The sequence below is a fragment of the Brachyhypopomus gauderio genome, unplaced genomic scaffold (genome assembly GCF_052324685.1).
Source record: "Brachyhypopomus gauderio isolate BG-103 unplaced genomic scaffold, BGAUD_0.2 sc63, whole genome shotgun sequence".
In the NCBI taxonomy this organism is placed as follows: Eukaryota; Metazoa; Chordata; class Actinopteri; order Gymnotiformes; family Hypopomidae; genus Brachyhypopomus; species Brachyhypopomus gauderio.
In genome coordinates this window covers 834,156-851,002 of record NW_027506884.1, presented here as the reverse complement: position 1 = coordinate 851,002, position 16,847 = coordinate 834,156, and the positions used below count along the sequence as shown (strand labels likewise).

The window sequence follows — 16,847 nt, the reverse complement described above, 5'->3', positions numbered from 1 at the left end:
TCTGTAACAATATTTTATAACCCAGAATTTAAAATATTTAATAAGCGATTAAGTAGGCTACAGTAGCACTGAATGTGACAAATGTTCCTTGTGATTTTCCAGTGTAAATTGAACTAAATATAGATATAACTTAAAAGAGTAAAATGTTCCACTTAGATAAACGTAAGATAAAGAATAAAGACAAAGAATAAAGACCGAGATTACAAGGTGAGGCTGATATGATATGTGATGTTGCGACAGCGTGACTGTGATCTTCCCAACAGGGACGCTCCCTGAAAGTTCGACTTAATATTCAGGTTTAGGAGGATGAAAAAACACTAATAAAAATTTATACTACAGTGCTATCACTAAAATGGTGTTAAACCTCGCGAATTATTTTTGCCATTTTTACGCTAACTATAGCAATATAACTTCATTGACAACGTTAGTTTTTGCGAAATTGAATGTTTATTGTGCAATGCAGAAAGAAAAGCAAAATTTCCAGTACTCGTTACTGTTTAACCTCCTGTAAAACACACACACAGGGAGAGAGAGAAAGAGAGAGATACACAAACAGTTGCAATGAATCTGGGGATATAGCCTCAGAACACACAAACAACAAACAATTTGCAACATGACACCTGTCACGTCATCTCTTACCTCAAAGTGCTTCCAACCTTTGATTTCACTGTACAGGGCATCACCAGGACAGGATGTGCTGACCAGCTGCCTGTGTCCATGTACAGTGAAGTCTGAGACCAGATTCCCTTCGTCTGTGGCACACTTTGTCAGCTGGAGTCTCACAAGGTCCATGATTCTCTGTGGAGGGATGCTGGACGTGTAGTTCCCTATGAAAGACACGCCGTAACCCTTAGAGTTGTGCCCCTTGGTGTGGGCACCTTGCCAGTGCCAGCCACGTCCTTCATACAGGTACCCATCCGAGCCTGCCACAAAGCTAGAGAAGAGCCAATGGTAGAGAGGGAGAAAGAGGAGCAAAGGTAAGAGACTACAGAGCCCGTGGGCAGATCAGGCTCAGGTGTCATTCAGTGGTTAAGAGCATTCAGTGTTTCACAACAGTGGCCCATCCCAAACAAGGTGATGTTTTCAGACATGTCACACTGGTGAGACTATCTATATAGATACATACTCTACTATATTTTTAATATCTTTTAATATCTCTACATATCCCTATATATATATATATACACATACTAGTGTATATAGTACACACATATATTAGTGCTGTCAATTCCAGGTGCCGCGATTAAAAGTCCTCACCAGGATTTTACTCAGGCTTCCTGGATTGTGTTGACACACACACACACACACACACACACACACTCACACACACACACACACTCACTCACACACACACTCACCGGCCACTTTATTAGGTACAGCTTGCTAGTAGCAGGTTGGACCCCCCTTTTGCCTTCAGAACTGCCTTAATACTTCGTGGCAGATTCAACAAGGTACTGGAAACATTCCTCAGAGAGTCTGGTCCATATTGACATGATAGCATCACACAGTTGCTGCAGATTTGTCAGCTGTACATCCATGATGTGAATCTACTGGACTGAGATCTGGTGACTGTGGAGGCCATTTGAGTACAGTGAACTCATTATGTTCAAGAAACCAGTGTGAGATGATTTGTGCTTTATGACATGGCGTGTTATTCTGCTGGAAGTAGCCATCAGAAGATAGGTACACTGTGGTCATAAAGGGATGGACATGGTCAGCAACAATACTCAGGTAGGTTGTGGTGTTGACACGATGCTCAATTGGTACTAATGGGTCCAAAGTGTGCCAGGAAAAATATCTACCACATTATCGCACCACCACCACCACCAGCCTGAACTGTTGATACAAGGCAGGATGGATCCATGCTCTCCTGTTGTTGACACCAAATTCTTAGCTGACAGGAGTGGCACCCGGTGTGGTTTGGTCTTCTGCTGCTGTAGCCCATCCGCCTCAAGATTCGACGTGTTGTGCATTTAAAGATGCTCTTCTGCATGTCTCAGCTGTAATAACTGGTTATTGAATTACTGTTGCCGCTCTATCAGCTCAAACCAGTCTGCCCATTCTCCTCTGACCTCTGGCATCAACAAGACATTTGCACCCACAGAACTGCCGCTCACTGGATATTTTCTGTTTTTCAGACCATTCTCTGTAAACCCTAGAGATGGTTGTGCGTGAAAATGCCAGTAAATCAGCAGTTTCTGAAATACTCAGACAAGCTCGTCTGGCACCAACAACCATGTCACATTCAAAGTCACTTAAATCACCTTTCTTCCCCATTCTGATACTCGGTTTGAACTGCCGCAGATCGTCTTGGCCATGTCTACATGCCTACATGAGTTGCTGCCATGTGATTGACTGATTCAACATTTGCATTAATAAGCAGTTGGACAGGTGTACCTAATAAAGTGGGTGGTGAGTGTAATATATATATAATATATATAATATATATATATAATATTATATGTGTGTGTGTGTGTACCCACATATATACGCTCACAACCAAACAAGATCTCAACCCCATAGAAAACCTTTGGAGGGAGTTGAAAGTCCGTGTTGCTTGTCGACATGCCCAAAACATCACTGCTGTAGAGGAGATCTGCATGGAGTGTTTGCAACGGTGTGTGCCAACCTTGTGAAGACTTACAGGAAACGTTTGACCTCCATCATTGCCAACAAAGCATATATAAAAAAGTATTGAGATTAACTTTTGTTATTTTTGAGATCTGGAGACTGGCTAGGCCACTCCAGGACCTTGAAATTCTTCTTACAAAGCCACATCTTTTTTGCCCTGGCAGTGTGCTTGGGATCATTGTTATGCTGAAAGACCCAGCCACGTTTCATCTTCATTGCCCTTGCTGATGGAAGGAGGTTTGCACTCAAAATCTCACAATACATGACCCCATTCATTCTTTCATGTACATGGATCAGTCGTCCTGGTCCCTTTGCAGAGAAACAGCCCCAAAACATGATGTTGACACCCCCATGACGTCACCACCCCCATGATGTTGCAAATAAATTCTTGAAAAATCAGAAAAATCAAATGTGATTTTCTGAATTTCTTTCAATCTATTCTGAATTGAATATACAGTATATATATCAGGGGCGGACTGGCATACATTGCTACCGGGGATTTCCCCGGTGGGCCGATGGGTTAGTGGGCCGGTGGGCCGCCGGTGGTTTAACTCAGCCCGTGGACTAGCCACTGCCGCGCACTCCGGCCCCGGCCCGTAGTCACGCTGCTGTTTAACGATGTTAATACCTCCCCCGCTCCAGTCGGACTAACCTGCTCAGCGCGGCCGCGGACTGAGCCTGTAAACACATGAACGAGTTGGACCGCGGCCGCGGACTGGGCCAGCTGGTGCGGGCTGACAGTATGCAGCGGAGATCAGAAAAAAACCAACTTGTCCCAGAAAATACGGGCCGGACTACGAAAACATACAGCAGTTTAAATTGTAGATAACATGTTCTTTTAAATGTACTGCTGTCGCCTCTGCAACGTCTAAGGCAAATTACCTTAACACGGTTAACACGGACGCAAGTGGCGGTCTTCAAGGCAGAGCACTGTGCACTGTTTTTTTTAAAGCTATTGAAATTCTTAGATTAAAACTAACCACCACAAATAGGTTAAGAGGAAGAAATACCCACGTTAGAGTTGTAGGTTGTTCTTTAGGATGCACTTTGCGTAAAACAACTTGTTTGGTTGTCTTATGGTGGACTATTTAACAACTTGTTTGGTGGTCTTATGGTGGACTATTTAAAAGCCACTATGTGGCTTTGTAATCATATTATTGCTGGAATTAATATTGTCCATATGACAATAAACGCCGTCATATACACTACGTGCCATGTATAGATTCATATACAGTATACACACACATACATACATACATATATATATATATATATATATAGTGGGCCAGTCTGTCAGGAACTCCCGGGCCACTTTTTCTCCCCAGTCCGCCCCTGATATATATATATATATATATATATATATATATATATATATATATATATATATATATATAATGATAACCTGCTAACAGATATACTGTTATATATATTTTTTAAAAACAGCCTAACTAGATGTCAGCATGTCTGTGGGTTAGTGCTATTTCTTAACAGTTTGCTGTTACAAAAAGGTAAACAGCACTAGATATATGAGGATGTCTTGCAGATTGTGGGATATGGAAGTGTAGGCAGAATCTCACTGGTCAGCACCTGTATCCAATGTCATCCCATCCACGATCTTCCTGGTGGAAACGCTGCATGGCCCTCATGTCTCGAGCGCACTGCTGGAAAGTCAGGCACGGCTGGGAAGGCTCGTAGGTGTGATGGATGAAGAGGAAGGCCAGAGGCAGAGACAGCAGCGTGGGGCTGCCACGGTAAGGCTCGGCTTCCCACATGCACCGCGGAACGATAGCTGGACAGTCTGATTAGGTTGAAGAGAAACGGTCACACTTTATGTCTGAAGACAATTAAAGGACTCACAACCCATATCATATGAATTAAGATGCAAAAAAAAAAAATGCTTGACAATATGTTTGACTATTACCAGTGTTGTTGGTGCACATATAAACATACCCATATAGCTGTGGACAAATTCCTTCAGCCCCTCATTTACGATCTGCTCCATTTTTGTCCTATTCACCTTTTGTTCGACCTCTTTGTTCCAGTCTTTGTCCAAGCTCTGATATGTAGCCACGGTCCTTCTAATTTGCCTTTTCAGTAAAGTGAGATTGGCCAGCTTCCTGAATCTGCTTCTGCGGAGCGGACTAATAAGAGCAGGTGCAGCGTCTAATCCTTCTCTGCTCAACTGATGGTTGTAGTACTGTTTCAGCAGTCCGCTAAGTCGTAGTGGGCGACTGCTGTGCTCAGCGACATGACTCCCTAGAATCACTCCATCCATACCTCCAGTTATCAGAGCTTCCGTAGCCAAGGACGCCACGCCGGATAGGGTAAACACCCGAGGGGTCATCACACTGTCCCAGCAGCCACCTGGTCCCACAGGTGATGATGCAGGCCGTTTGCTTTGAGCGTGCTGGAAGAATGACTGACCGAGGTTCTTGGTCAAGGTGAGGGGGTACAGGCCACGCACGCGGCCCAAGGAAGTAGATCGCAAACCGGCCTCGATGCCCAGGAGTAGAGGGGCGAGAGCAACAGTGGTTCCATCTGCAGTGAGGACTACACCTTCCTCCACACCCAGCACCGTCACCCTGTGTTTGGTGACCTTGGTGATGTATCCAGCGTCCGCAGGTTTTATTACCAGGTGGTGTGGCACTGTGGCATCACTACGGGATCCCAGGTAATACTGGATAAAGGGTGTATCCACTCCAGCGGCTTCACGAAGAGCCCTCACCACAACCAAGGGGTTGGGCGCGTGGTTCTCCAACTCGATGGTCTCCACGACTTTAATGAAGTCATCCATGTGGTGTGTTTTAATGTCTAAGCAAAAATGAAAATGGACAAACCAGTAGAAAACTTTAAAATAAGTATGTTTTCAGTCTGCATTGTCCAACTCATATTTATAAACCCTGAAATAACATACACACAGTTAATTATGCAAGTTACTGAAAAACAAGTAATTTTAAAGAACCAACAGGATTTGTTTCAGTTCCCATATGGTAAGAATTTTTTATTCTATTTAAGTGACTGTACCTGTGGATATCTAAAGCTTCACAGTAGAATTTATTCCATAAAATAATTCTGAAAGACACAGCCTTTTAGCCATTCTTAGCAATCCCTTTATTAGCTATAAATTTTACAGAAGATTTGTAAGTGTATTAAAGAAATATCAATTTATTTTTCAGTCTTAAATCTCTATCAATTGCATCTGCATGGCCGATTACAATAGACAATAATTTAACTTAATGCATCATTAGTCATCCTTATTTACTGTGTTGTTCCAGTGTTTGAAAGTTAGAGCTTTGGGCCTTTGTAGTGGGAGCTCTAAATAAATGTTATATATATCACATTTAAAATATTTACTGACAGAATTCAAAACTGAGCTAAGACGTTTGTTTCAAGTTTTACAGGAAATTTTCACATTTGTTGTACACTATATTGCCCAAAGTATTAGTTCATTTTCCTTGAGTTTAAGTAACATCCCATTCCTAATACATAGGGTTCAATATGACGTTGGATCACCCTTTGCTGCTAGAACAGCTTCAACTCTTCTGGGAAGGCTGATTTTTTACCATTCTTCCAGAAGGACATTTGTGAGGTCACATACTGATCTCACACTCCACTCTAATTCATCCCAAAGGTGTTCTATCAGGTTGAGGTCAGGACTCTGTGCAGGCCAGTCAAGTTCATCCACACCAGACTCTGCCATCCATGTTTTTATGAACTTGCTTTGTGCACTGGTGCACAGTCATGTTGAAAGACCAAACTCTTCGCACAAAGTTGGGAGCAAGGAATTGTCTAAAATGTCTTGGTATGCTGAAGCATTCAGAGTTCCTTTCACTGGAACTAAGGGGCCAAGCCCAGCTCCTGAAAAACAACCCCACACCATAATCACACCTCCACTAAACTTTACACTTGGCACAATGCAGTCAGATAAATACTGTTCTCCTGGCAACCACCACACCCAGACTTGTTCATTAGATTGCCAGATGTAGAAGCGTGATTCGTCACTCCAGAAAACACACCTTCACAGCTCTAGAGTCCAGTGGCGGTGTGGTTTACACCACTGCATCCGACGCTTTGCATTGTACTTAGTGATGTATGGCTTGGATGCAGCTGCTCGACCATGGAAACCCATTCATGAAGCTCTCTGCACACTGTTCCTGAGCTAATCTGAAGGCCACATGAAGATCGGATGTCTCCAGTGATTGTCTCTGCAAAAAGTTGGCGACCACTTTGCACTATACACTTCAACATCCGCTGACCCCGCTGTCAGTTTACATGGTCTACTACTTCGTGGGCGAGTTGCTGTCATTCCCAAACACTTCTGTTTACTTATAATACAGCTGACCGTTGACTGTAGAATATTTAAGAGCGAGGAAATTTCACAACTGGATTTGTTGCACAGGTGACATCCTATCACAGTTCCATGCTGGGATTCACTGTGGCTCCTGAGAGCGACCCATTCTTTCATGTTTATAAAACAGTCTGCATGCCTAGGGTTAATTTTCTAACGCCTGTGGCCATGGAAGTGATTGGAACACCTGATTATGACAATGCGGATGGGTGTGTAAATTCTTTTGGCAATATAGTGTATGTGGTAATAAATTGTATACACTACATTAGCAGTAGAGGTTGAAAAATGCTGGAAATATTTATAAAAATAAAAAAGTAAATACAGGAGGAATTATTTTTTTAAATAATTTAATAAAAGCTATTTTAATAAATAAAAATTTTTAAAAAGCTTTTTAGAAAAAATTTTAGTTGCCAAACTAACACCACAGTACTTAGAAGAGCATTGTAAAATAACTACCAAGATATTGTTATGTTCATTCTTCAGTGAATTTTACTTACCGTGATTATCATTCTTTTAAATATACATCCTATGATTTAAATACTTGACCTACTTGAAATTTATTTGCCCGGAAACTTAAAGACGAGCCACGAGTTTATTCAGTTATTCAAGTTTACTCAGGGTAAAAATGTAATGGAGTAAAAATGGTACAAAACAAAAAGAAAACTTTATTGTTCACTCTCTTAAGCTGGCAGGAACACAAGAGGGTCAATGACAGCCCTTGGGCTTTTGGGTTTTATCCCCTTTCTGACAGATCAACTAAAAAAGGTAACTTGTCTGAAACCAGTGAAGATCTGAAGTGCTGACCAAAACCCCTGCAGTATTATAAGATCACTGATGCAAGATTAAAAAGTTGCAAAGTGATGGGGACCTGAAAAATTAAGATGTCACCACAGGAAGACTGTAAATAAGGGGCTTGCTGTTTTGTAACAAACAGGTATTGATTTAGGCTTGTTAAACACACAAAAAACAGAAAACATTACTTACCATCCATGAGAGACCTGGTTATAAGCAGTAGAAAAACCATCCATGTCAAATGCAAATCCATGATCTTGAACTTCAGTTTAAACTGCCTGTACAGTAAGGACGGAGGCTCTGGCTGTTCTCAATAACCTACCCTTTATACTCCCATCTACTGCACTTCCGGTTACATAAGTGAATATACTGATAAAATGTCACTCATACCCGACTTAACCCCGTGGGAAAACAGGTACAGCAAGGACACGCACATACGGGCCCTTGCACACCTAAATACTCAAGGACTTTCCACTGGGATCCATGCCTTGTTCTGAAGTAGTTTTTCCACTTGGCATGCACACATGATGACTGAAATAGAACAGAATTGTTATACCCACATCTCACAGTCTCTTTACCTTATGGTCATTCAAGCTACATTGTGCACTTGGCTAACCATTAACGAGCTGGGAGGAACGTACTATAGAGTCTTTTCGTCACGCAGCACTATAAATGTTACCCCGGTGGCAATGCTACACATTCTGTTGCCGAGTGAACACAGACCAGCACCATAGGTCATTCGAAGCTACGTACAAAGTTAAGATGTCCAGCGCAAAAATTCAGTACCGAAACAGGTATCATAATCAAACCGATGGCAACTGATTCAAATCAGTCGCATCATGGTGGCAGAGGAGAAGACAAAATCATAAGACTTCCCATTACGCCAATCACTTCCAAAACTACTCTGGCACGCACACCTGTTGAAGCAGATGAACAGGAAATCTTGCACCACAACTGAAGTCATATTGCAGTTAGACCTGATCTACAGGCACAGCTTATGCCTTGAAATCACGTTACCTGTAGTTCTTATTTTAAAAGGACGCACTGTGGAACCATTCACGCTGTCAAATACCCAGTTACATTTCTCAGCACTGTCTGGCACCAGTTTGCTTTGCGAAAGCCATTTTAAACAAATTAACTGCTCCTTTAGCACCTCAGAACTTGTAAAAACATTACATTATGCAAGATGAACATCAATGCACCAAAAAAAATTTAACTATCCAATACAGATTTAAGATTCGTATGTAATTAAAAGTGATCTTGTACAAAATAGAGGATGCTATTTCTGCTGCCCTTCACCCAGCCCTCACTCACCTGGACTCAAGGAACACATGTGTGCGCATGCTGTTCTTAGATTATAGTTCAGCATTTTACACAATTAATCCCCAGCAACTAATGCAGAAACTTAGACATTTAGGACTTTACACTTCTCTCTGCAACTGGGTACTGGATTTCCTTAAGGACGGCCACAATATTTGGAGGTTGGCAGCAACACCTCCAAAACAATCATGCTGAGCACAGGTGTACCACAAGGGTGTGTGCTAAGCCCGCTGCTCTTCACATTGATGACCCACGACTGTGTACCAAGACACAACACAAACCGTATAACCAAATTTGCAGATGACAACAGTGGTAGGTCTCATCTCTAACAACGACAAAGCCAACTACAGGAATGAGGTGAGCCAACCGGTACAGTGGAGTAAAAACACAATCTGCTCTTAAATGTGGGAAAGACCAAAGAAATTGTTAACTACAGGAGAGGCCACCTACTGCATTCCCCCGATTATTGATGGAGTTGCAGTGGAGAGTGAGCAGCACCAAGTTTCTGGGGATGAACATCACTGAAGACCTCTCCTGGTCCAAGAACACTGCGTTGTTGGCCAAGAAAGCACAAACACGCCTGTACTTCCTACGCAAACTGAGGAGCGCACAAGTCCCGCCCCCCCATCATGTCCTCATTCTACAGGGGTACAATTGAGAGCGTACTTACGGGCTGCATCTCTGCTTGGTTTGGAGGCTGCAGTGCTTCCTGCCGGAAAATTCTACAAAGCATTGTAAATACTGCCAGTAAGATCATCGGTAGACCTCGGCTCTCCCTCAGAGACATCTACCACTCCCGCTTCACCTGTAGAGCCATCAGCATCACTGGAGACCCCTTGGACTCATCTTTCAGTCCCTTGCCCTCAGGGAAAAGGTACCGGAGCCCTCGGGCCCGCACCACAAGACTGCTGAACAGCTTCGTCCATCAGGCTGTCAGGAAGTTGAACTCTATCCACCATCTATCTCGTACTTCTGAACTTTAATGCAATCAACAGACTGGCTCTACATAAGAACCTTTTGCACACCAGAACTCTACCTCAATCATTCTGCTACTGACTGAACTGCACTGCTATAAAGCTACACTACCACTATTCTCATCCCTTATAATATTTTATTCATTTTGCACAGTGAACATTGTAGTCCCTCAACACCATCAATCATTATGACTATTACTTTTTATTCTTTTAATTTAAATGTTGTGTTAAGTGTAAGGTGAGAAACAGTATCTCGATTATGTGTCATGGACATAGTGTAATTGACAAACCTCCTTGAATTCAGATTTCATGCACGACAGGAGTCACCATGAATTTGGTTGTTTTTATTTAAGGACCATGCAATGCCCATGGATAATTTGAAACTTTACAGATGGAAGTCCTTAATATGTATAACAAATACAAAAAAGTGTGTTTGTGTATATATATATAAAAAAAGGAAAGATGAATGTAATAACTCCTGATAAAAAATAATAATCCACAAAAGTGCACCATCACTACCGCTGCATTGCAGGCTTGGGGACTGTAAAAGGTGGGAGATGGAACTTGCTTTAACTCCTGCTTGAAAAGAAAACGTTACAGTCCTGAAATATAGAACGTATAGTTATACAGGACGCAGAAGCAATAAATTACACTGTGCGTACGCGGCTGTTCGCGCAAGTTGAACTAGGGGAAGGCAGGAGGGGGCATCGAGAACGGCACCATGGGCTGGGGCGGCTGTTGCTGGGGGTTGAAGGGGAACTGGGGGGTGTGGTTCATACCATTTTGAATGGTCCCTTGGTTGGCACCAAACTGCTGGTTCTGGAAAGCCTGATTTCCAAAGCCACCAGCCTGGTTTCCACCAAAGTTGGCCTGTCCGTTGTTGAAAGCCCCATTAAAGCCATTATTGCTGTTGCCATTGTAACTACCGGCTGCGTTGCCATACGTGCCCCCATTTTGGGTCTTGTTGCCAAAGAGCTTGTTTGGTCCACTTTCAAAACTTCGGTCATTGCTGCGGTTGTCCTGACCGTAACCACCAAAGTCCCGCCTGCCTCCAGAGTAGTGATCCCGGCGGTCAAACCCTCCACCTCGACCGCCCCTTGAACGACCTACAGGAACACGAAAAAGCCCCGAGTCAGATCCTGGGGTGTAGTGTACGAAACATGAAGAGGAAGTAAAGCAAATGCGGCAGAAGAACTAAATCACAAATTGCTATAGACAAAAATGTGCGTCAAGAGGAAAAACCCTCAAACTTGTAGGAAAAATCGTCAATAAAAAAGTGGGAAAAATGACTGCGGATGAGCCACAGTTCCTGTATCTCACCAATTTGATTTACCTCCTCTGTCTTCCGCCATCTGGATGAGCTTGGGGTTAATGGCCTGGTTGGCCTCCCGGAGGACAGAGACGAGGTCGTGGGCCTGCTTCATGTTGTTGGGCGTGAAGAACGTGTAGGCCGTCCCCGTTTTCTGGCTGCGCGCCGTGCGACCGATGCGGTGGATGTAATCCTCAGAGTTGTTGGGGTAGTCGTAGTTAATAACAAATTTGATGTCCTCAACATCTGTAAAAAGTGACGGCAGTGCGGCGTGGCGGGAAACGGACGGTGTAGTAACACACGCCGCCACAGCAGCAGAGAGGCGTGTTAATAAACAGCAGCCAATAGGAGGTCCTGAACTTACCGTACTGAAATGAACACGGTTACTGAAACTACGTGAAGATCGTTGCCTAGACCATTTTCATGACTATCACCAGAGGTGCAGATGCAAGGACTACCTGACTGACTTTAGGAGACCCGAGATGCAACTACTGCATCCTCAGACCAAATAATTCGCCAGCCCTCAAAAACTCTGACCATACAACCAAGGCAGACTTTCCCAAACATGAGTGGTCAGTTGACAAAACGTCTCTCTTTGGCAGGACTCGACATGACATAAGCCAGAAAAGGAGGGAACCATCAGCCAGCCTAAGAATCGCATTCAGTACAGAGGTGTCCAAACAATTAAAACTACTCTCACTCAAAGCCAAAGACTATGAAAGAGGCCCATGAACCAAGTAAGACCTCAAAGCCTTTGCACAATTACAATATGCTGTGACAACAGCAGCACTCATTTGCCCTGGGTTAGAATTCCAATATATGAAGCAGTTGTTCAAGAGCAGTGATGAGCAGGAGACACCGAGGCTATCCCACGATGCCACGCTCCTCAGTGGATGGCCAGCACATCAGGAGCAAGCAAAACCTCCTAGCACCTCTGTATGCGATTTGATTGGCTGGCAGAAAAGGCAGAACTCCAGCATTGGAGCTCCAGACCCCTCCGGAGACCCTGGACGCGTCATGCCAAGGCCCTGCCTCCAAGACTGCACCTTCAGGTGAGGGGGAGGACTTTGAGAGGGACAGCAGTTAAAGAAAGCAGTGTAAACACTATGACAGTGGAAAATAATTAACATCACCCATGTATATGAAACAAGCAAGGAAAACATCCCTACCTAGACCTCTTGAGGCCACATCGGTAGCAATGAGAATGGGTGCTTTGCCGAACTTGAATTCTGGGAAAGAACAGAACATCGTTACACCCTGTACACCCAACGTTGGTCAAGCAACAACTAAACAGTGCCGTGCTGAACACGTACCGTTGAGCACCCAGTCTCTCTCTTGTTGGCTTTTATCCCCATGGATTCCCATCGCAGGCCACCTGCAGCACACGAGCGTGGTAATTGCACACAGGCCCATCACTACGTGGTATCTACAAACGCGGGACGCTTGGGGTGTGCCGTCTGACCGAGACTTACCCGTCCCTACGCATCCGTCTGGTGAGGTCATCACACCTCCTCTTGGTCTCCACAAAGATGATGGTCTTGTTCTCCTTCTCGCTCATGATCTCCTCCAGCAGACGCAACAGCCTGGACAGGAAGAGCGTGTTGCAATGCAGCGGATCAATGAATGCGATCAATAACACGTGCGCATCTACACAGGGTACAAATCCAGACTGCCCAACTCAGACAACAATCCTGCACTAGAGTTGTCAGCCAGGGGTCATTTTAGTGTTGTAAAAGAAACCATTACACAGCCACACCACTTCCTCCCACGGCATGTCCACCACGGTCATCATGACCAGGTCACGTCAGCAACACTCACTTGTCCTCTTTCTCCCCGTCGCTGCAAACGTCCACAATCTGCAGGATGTTGTGGTTGGCGCTGAGCTGCAGTGCACCCACATTAATCTGGACATAGTCTTTCAAGAAGTCCTCAGCCAGCTGACGCACCTCTTTGGGCCAAGTGGCACTCCACATCAGAGTCTGTCTGTCAGGCTGAAGAGATATTCACACGTGTTAGGACACACCAAGAAAGTGACCAGTCATTTCATATAGGTGCCAGAGAATAGTAGAGTTAAACAGATCTCTTAAGACTCAGTCAAATAACGAGTCTCTGCACCACATTGTTAGGAACAGCCAAATCCATAAATGACTTAAAAACAATTTATTAAAAAGTACATTTGGAATAATTAATCAAGTTCCTAACAATTCATGAATTATGGTTTAAAATGCTGTTGAATTTGCCTACCGAATTTAACTTCATAATACCATACAGCAAGCTGTACATCATATTGACAAAGTTTCAAAAGTGGAATCGTACCCTGATCTGGTCGACAATTTTTCGGATCTGAGGCTCAAAGCCCATATCGAGCATCCTGTCAGCCTCATCCAGCACGAGGTATGTGCACCTGCGCAGGTTAGTCTTTCCAGCTTCCAAGAAGTCTATGAGCCTGCCTGGAGTTGCGATGCAAATCTCAACCCCTGAGAAAAGCAGCATTGCACCAAGGTGAGTCAACGAATCTTTGTCTTGAGTTGGGGGGGGGGGGGGGGGGGGTGGGATGACCACAAGCAGCATACCTCTCTCCAAGTCCCGGATCTGTGGTCCTTTGGGTGCTCCTCCGTATATGCAGGTTGATTTGAGGCGAGAAGCTCTGCCATACTCTGCTGCCACCTGCTGGACTTGTTGTGCCAACTCACGAGTGGGAGCCAACACGAGACACTGTGGAGAAGAGTCGAGGTTAGAATCGCAACACCACAATATACAGAGACAAGTTCACAAACATAATATTTGGCCAAGCTGGGTCTCTTACAATAGGTCCATCTCCTCGCTCCAGGAATGGTTGGTGGTTTATGTGCACAATAGCTGGAAGTAAATACTGTGGGGAAAAAATAAATAAATAAAAAAGATCGCAGGTAAAAAAAAAAAACTCATAATTTACCAAAAGTACACAGAAGTTTCATACTCAGGGTGAACGTTCTTACCGAGAGAGTTTTTCCAGATCCTGTCTGGGCAATGCCAACCATATCTTTGCCACTCAAAGCAAGCGGCCACCCCTGAGCTTGGATAGGAGTCGGATCTGTCCAGTTCTGTTTATTGATCACCTCCATTACATAAGCTGCAACACAAACGCAATAATCCATTTCAGCATGCCAGCGTCGATCTTCGCGACAGCTCCGTTTATTTATGCGAAGCAAACTCACATGGAAAGCTGGCCTCGTGAAACGCAATGGTGGGTTGAGGGCAGTCTCTCCCCTTAACAGTTATCTCTTTGCTCCTCCTATACTGTTCAACTTCTTGCTGCAAAGATTCCAAGCAATGCAAAATTATTAAAAATGCAAGAAATAAAGCAAAATTCCATAATGTTTATATTGAAGCTAAAAGGTGAAAGGTGTGCGCCTGCGTACCAGTGACCTCCTGGCCACGTCCGGGTGCTCCTTGTAGAAGTTCTTCTCGAACTTGGGCAGCTCGTCCAGGTTCCAGTGTTTCTTGCGCAGTCTCTCGCCCGGGTTCCCGTACTTCTTCCCCTGCGCCGGGCCACCCCGACTGCCCCCGAAACGCGGTGGTCCGCCGCCGTAACTGCAGGAAACGCAGGTTTAGTTACACGAGCTCGTCACACAGCAAACCAAACCAAACCTGAAATCCAGCTGGACGTTTAAAACCGCAGCTGTGTGTAGATGGACATTTAGTGAAATAAACGGGAGACACGGTGAACCGGGACAGACCGGGCGGGGTGAGGCCAGCCGCCCCACACGGCTCGTCCTCTGCGTCACTCCACGCTGCTGCCATTTTAATTCTCACCGGCAGGGAAACAAAGAAAAACCGGCCGGCATTTTGTAGCAGCATCAGTATCCGCCACATGGCGACCCAGGGGCCTCGTTGAAGATCCTCACACCGTGTGTGTGTGTGTGTGTGTGTTTACGTGATTATCTCCACGAATTTAACGGAAATCACCACATTTAACGGAAACCTTGACAACAACTTCGCGTTAATTCTTTCACGACAAAAAAAAAAACCTGTCTGCTAATTCTCCGATTTGAAGCCAATTCTCTCTTTGGCGTAATTTAATAACTATAAAAAATAAACAGTTTAAATCTAATTCGCGTTTTTGAACTAATGTCGCACATTAAAGGTGAAGTCGTTAAATTGGGCCTCTAAAAGCTAGCTAACCGTTAGCCAACAAGCTAACCGATTCACCCGGCCGAATTAACCGAGCTAACACCTTTATACCGTTAAAAAACACACAAAACCTTACCTGCGGTCTCGGCTACGATCTCTATCGGAATATCCAGGCATTGTTGCTAACGAGGCTTATAAATTAAAAGACAAATAAATAAAATTAAACGACTAACGTAACGACGGTTCGTCCCAGCTACTTTTTCACCGGCAGTGATGGTGCTGTAAATGCCGGTAATGGTGTGATGTAACGGGGCTTTTATACTAGCAGGAAATGACGTCCGGGAACACGCGTCACTCGCACGTGCTGCGCGCGCCTCTTCGCGAGCTGTCCCGAGTGCGTGTTTCGTCCTGAGGGCCCGTTGCGTGTCGTTCATAATGATGGTGCTTTTAGATAACTCCACATGTCACTGATCCGTACTAATGATGGCTTTGATAGCCTTAAATATGGGTGAATTGTCTTGTGCATGTGTTTAGTCTTAGGTGTTTTGCTACCATTTATTTTAAAAAAATATCCAGCAATATTTAACCTTTTACGCCTTGTGAATAGCGTTAAATATTAATAAAGTAGGGTATTGTATGTACTGATGTTGAATAAATGTTATCAGATTTGTGTACTAACATATGATCTACTGAACATAACTAGCCAAAGGACAAGTGATTTAAAATAAATGTTTGTGGGTGATGAAAGATTGTTTTGTGTTAGTGGCAGCAGAAGTGAAAGAACATCTCTCACAAAAATAATATTTCGAAGATTGCTTGTTCTTACAGAAATAACTTTTCAGAGAAATGAAATAAAGTACTGAGACAAGGGTGAATGAAATGCACATGTTTATGTGAAGAGGTGTGAAAAGATAAAGGAAACAAGACAGAAAATGTCTGAGTTCAGATAAGATAACAGGTGCCAGTAAACAGAAAAAGGGGCATAAGAAGTCTGAAAAGAGCTCAGCACTCTCTCGTGGATGCTTACGTGGTGTGGGCAACTGAGACTCTGAGGAGTTCCACAATAAAGTTTGACCTTGCTATTTGCTGATCTAAGTACAGAGTTGTTCTTGTTTGTAATATTGTTCCAGAGATTGAAAACATTTCTACAACAATGTCAATAAACTTTGTTTTTATAGCTGACATTTTTAAGACAGCTTTGTGCTGTCTTAACAAATAAGATATTCACTCCATAAAAGCTTGTGAGTACTTTAATACGTTTCTTATAAGAACCTGAAAATCTAATATTGAGGAAGAGTCCTCCATAATTTCATAAACATACTATATGCTTCAGTTTGGACTTTGGAACTACAATCAACCA

The 16,847-nt window shown here is 43.8% G+C and overlaps 2 protein-coding genes across 3 annotated transcripts; both read right to left on the bottom strand.

The window, feature by feature from the left end:
* Positions 1-293: 293 nt before the first annotated feature.
* Positions 294-10,243, bottom strand: pglyrp6 (peptidoglycan recognition protein 6). The gene is made up of 5 exons (XM_076988757.1): positions 7,964-10,243; positions 4,582-5,442; positions 4,219-4,429; positions 640-934; positions 294-505 (listed from the first exon to the last, which is right to left on the bottom strand). Exons 1-5 carry the CDS (start codon positions 8,022-8,024, stop codon positions 491-493), a joined length of 1,443 nt encoding a protein of 480 aa, XP_076844872.1. The 5' UTR covers positions 8,025-10,243; the 3' UTR covers positions 294-490.
* Positions 10,244-10,394: 151 nt separating this feature from the next.
* On the bottom strand, positions 10,395-15,784 carry ddx5 (DEAD (Asp-Glu-Ala-Asp) box helicase 5). Of its 2 annotated transcripts, none has more exons than XM_076988755.1 (13): positions 15,624-15,784; positions 14,776-14,947; positions 14,572-14,668; positions 14,353-14,486; positions 14,181-14,246; positions 13,948-14,089; positions 13,691-13,851; positions 13,193-13,365; positions 12,847-12,957; positions 12,688-12,749; positions 12,544-12,603; positions 11,399-11,620; positions 10,395-11,171 (listed from the first exon to the last, which is right to left on the bottom strand). In XM_076988755.1, the coding sequence occupies exons 1-13, from the start codon at positions 15,662-15,664 to the stop codon at positions 10,750-10,752; spliced, it is 1,863 nt and encodes a 620-aa protein (XP_076844870.1). In that variant the 5' UTR covers positions 15,665-15,784; the 3' UTR covers positions 10,395-10,749. The 2 variants fall into 2 exon arrangements, with proteins under 2 accessions (XP_076844870.1, XP_076844871.1); XM_076988756.1 differs by having other exon boundaries at positions 11,000-11,171; positions 11,386-11,620.
* Positions 15,785-16,847: the final 1,063 nt, after the last annotated feature.

What these genes read in the sequence shown, in the direction of transcription:
- pglyrp6 (XM_076988757.1), bottom strand. Translation starts at nt 8,024, where the DNA reads ATGGATTTGCATTTGACATGGATGGTTTTTCTACTGCTTATAACCAGG. An exon ending in AACCAGGTCTCTCATGGATG is followed by an intron (nt 5,443 to 7,963) that starts GTAAGTAATGTT and finishes ATTTTTGCTTAG; the next exon opens with ACATTAAAACACACCACATG. An exon ending in TGGGATGACATTGGATACAG is followed by an intron (nt 935 to 4,218) that starts GTGCTGACCAGT and finishes GCTCTTCTCTAG; the next exon opens with CTTTGTGGCAGGCTCGGATG.
- ddx5 (XM_076988755.1), bottom strand. Translation starts at nt 15,664, where the DNA reads ATGCCTGGATATTCCGATAGAGATCGTAGCCGAGACCGCAG. An exon ending in GATCCGGGACTTGGAGAGAG is followed by an intron (nt 13,852 to 13,947) that starts GTATGCTGCTTG and finishes TGCTTTTCTCAG; the next exon opens with GGGTTGAGATTTGCATCGCA. An exon ending in AAATTGTCGACCAGATCAGG is followed by an intron (nt 13,366 to 13,690) that starts GTACGATTCCAC and finishes ATATCTCTTCAG; the next exon opens with CCTGACAGACAGACTCTGAT.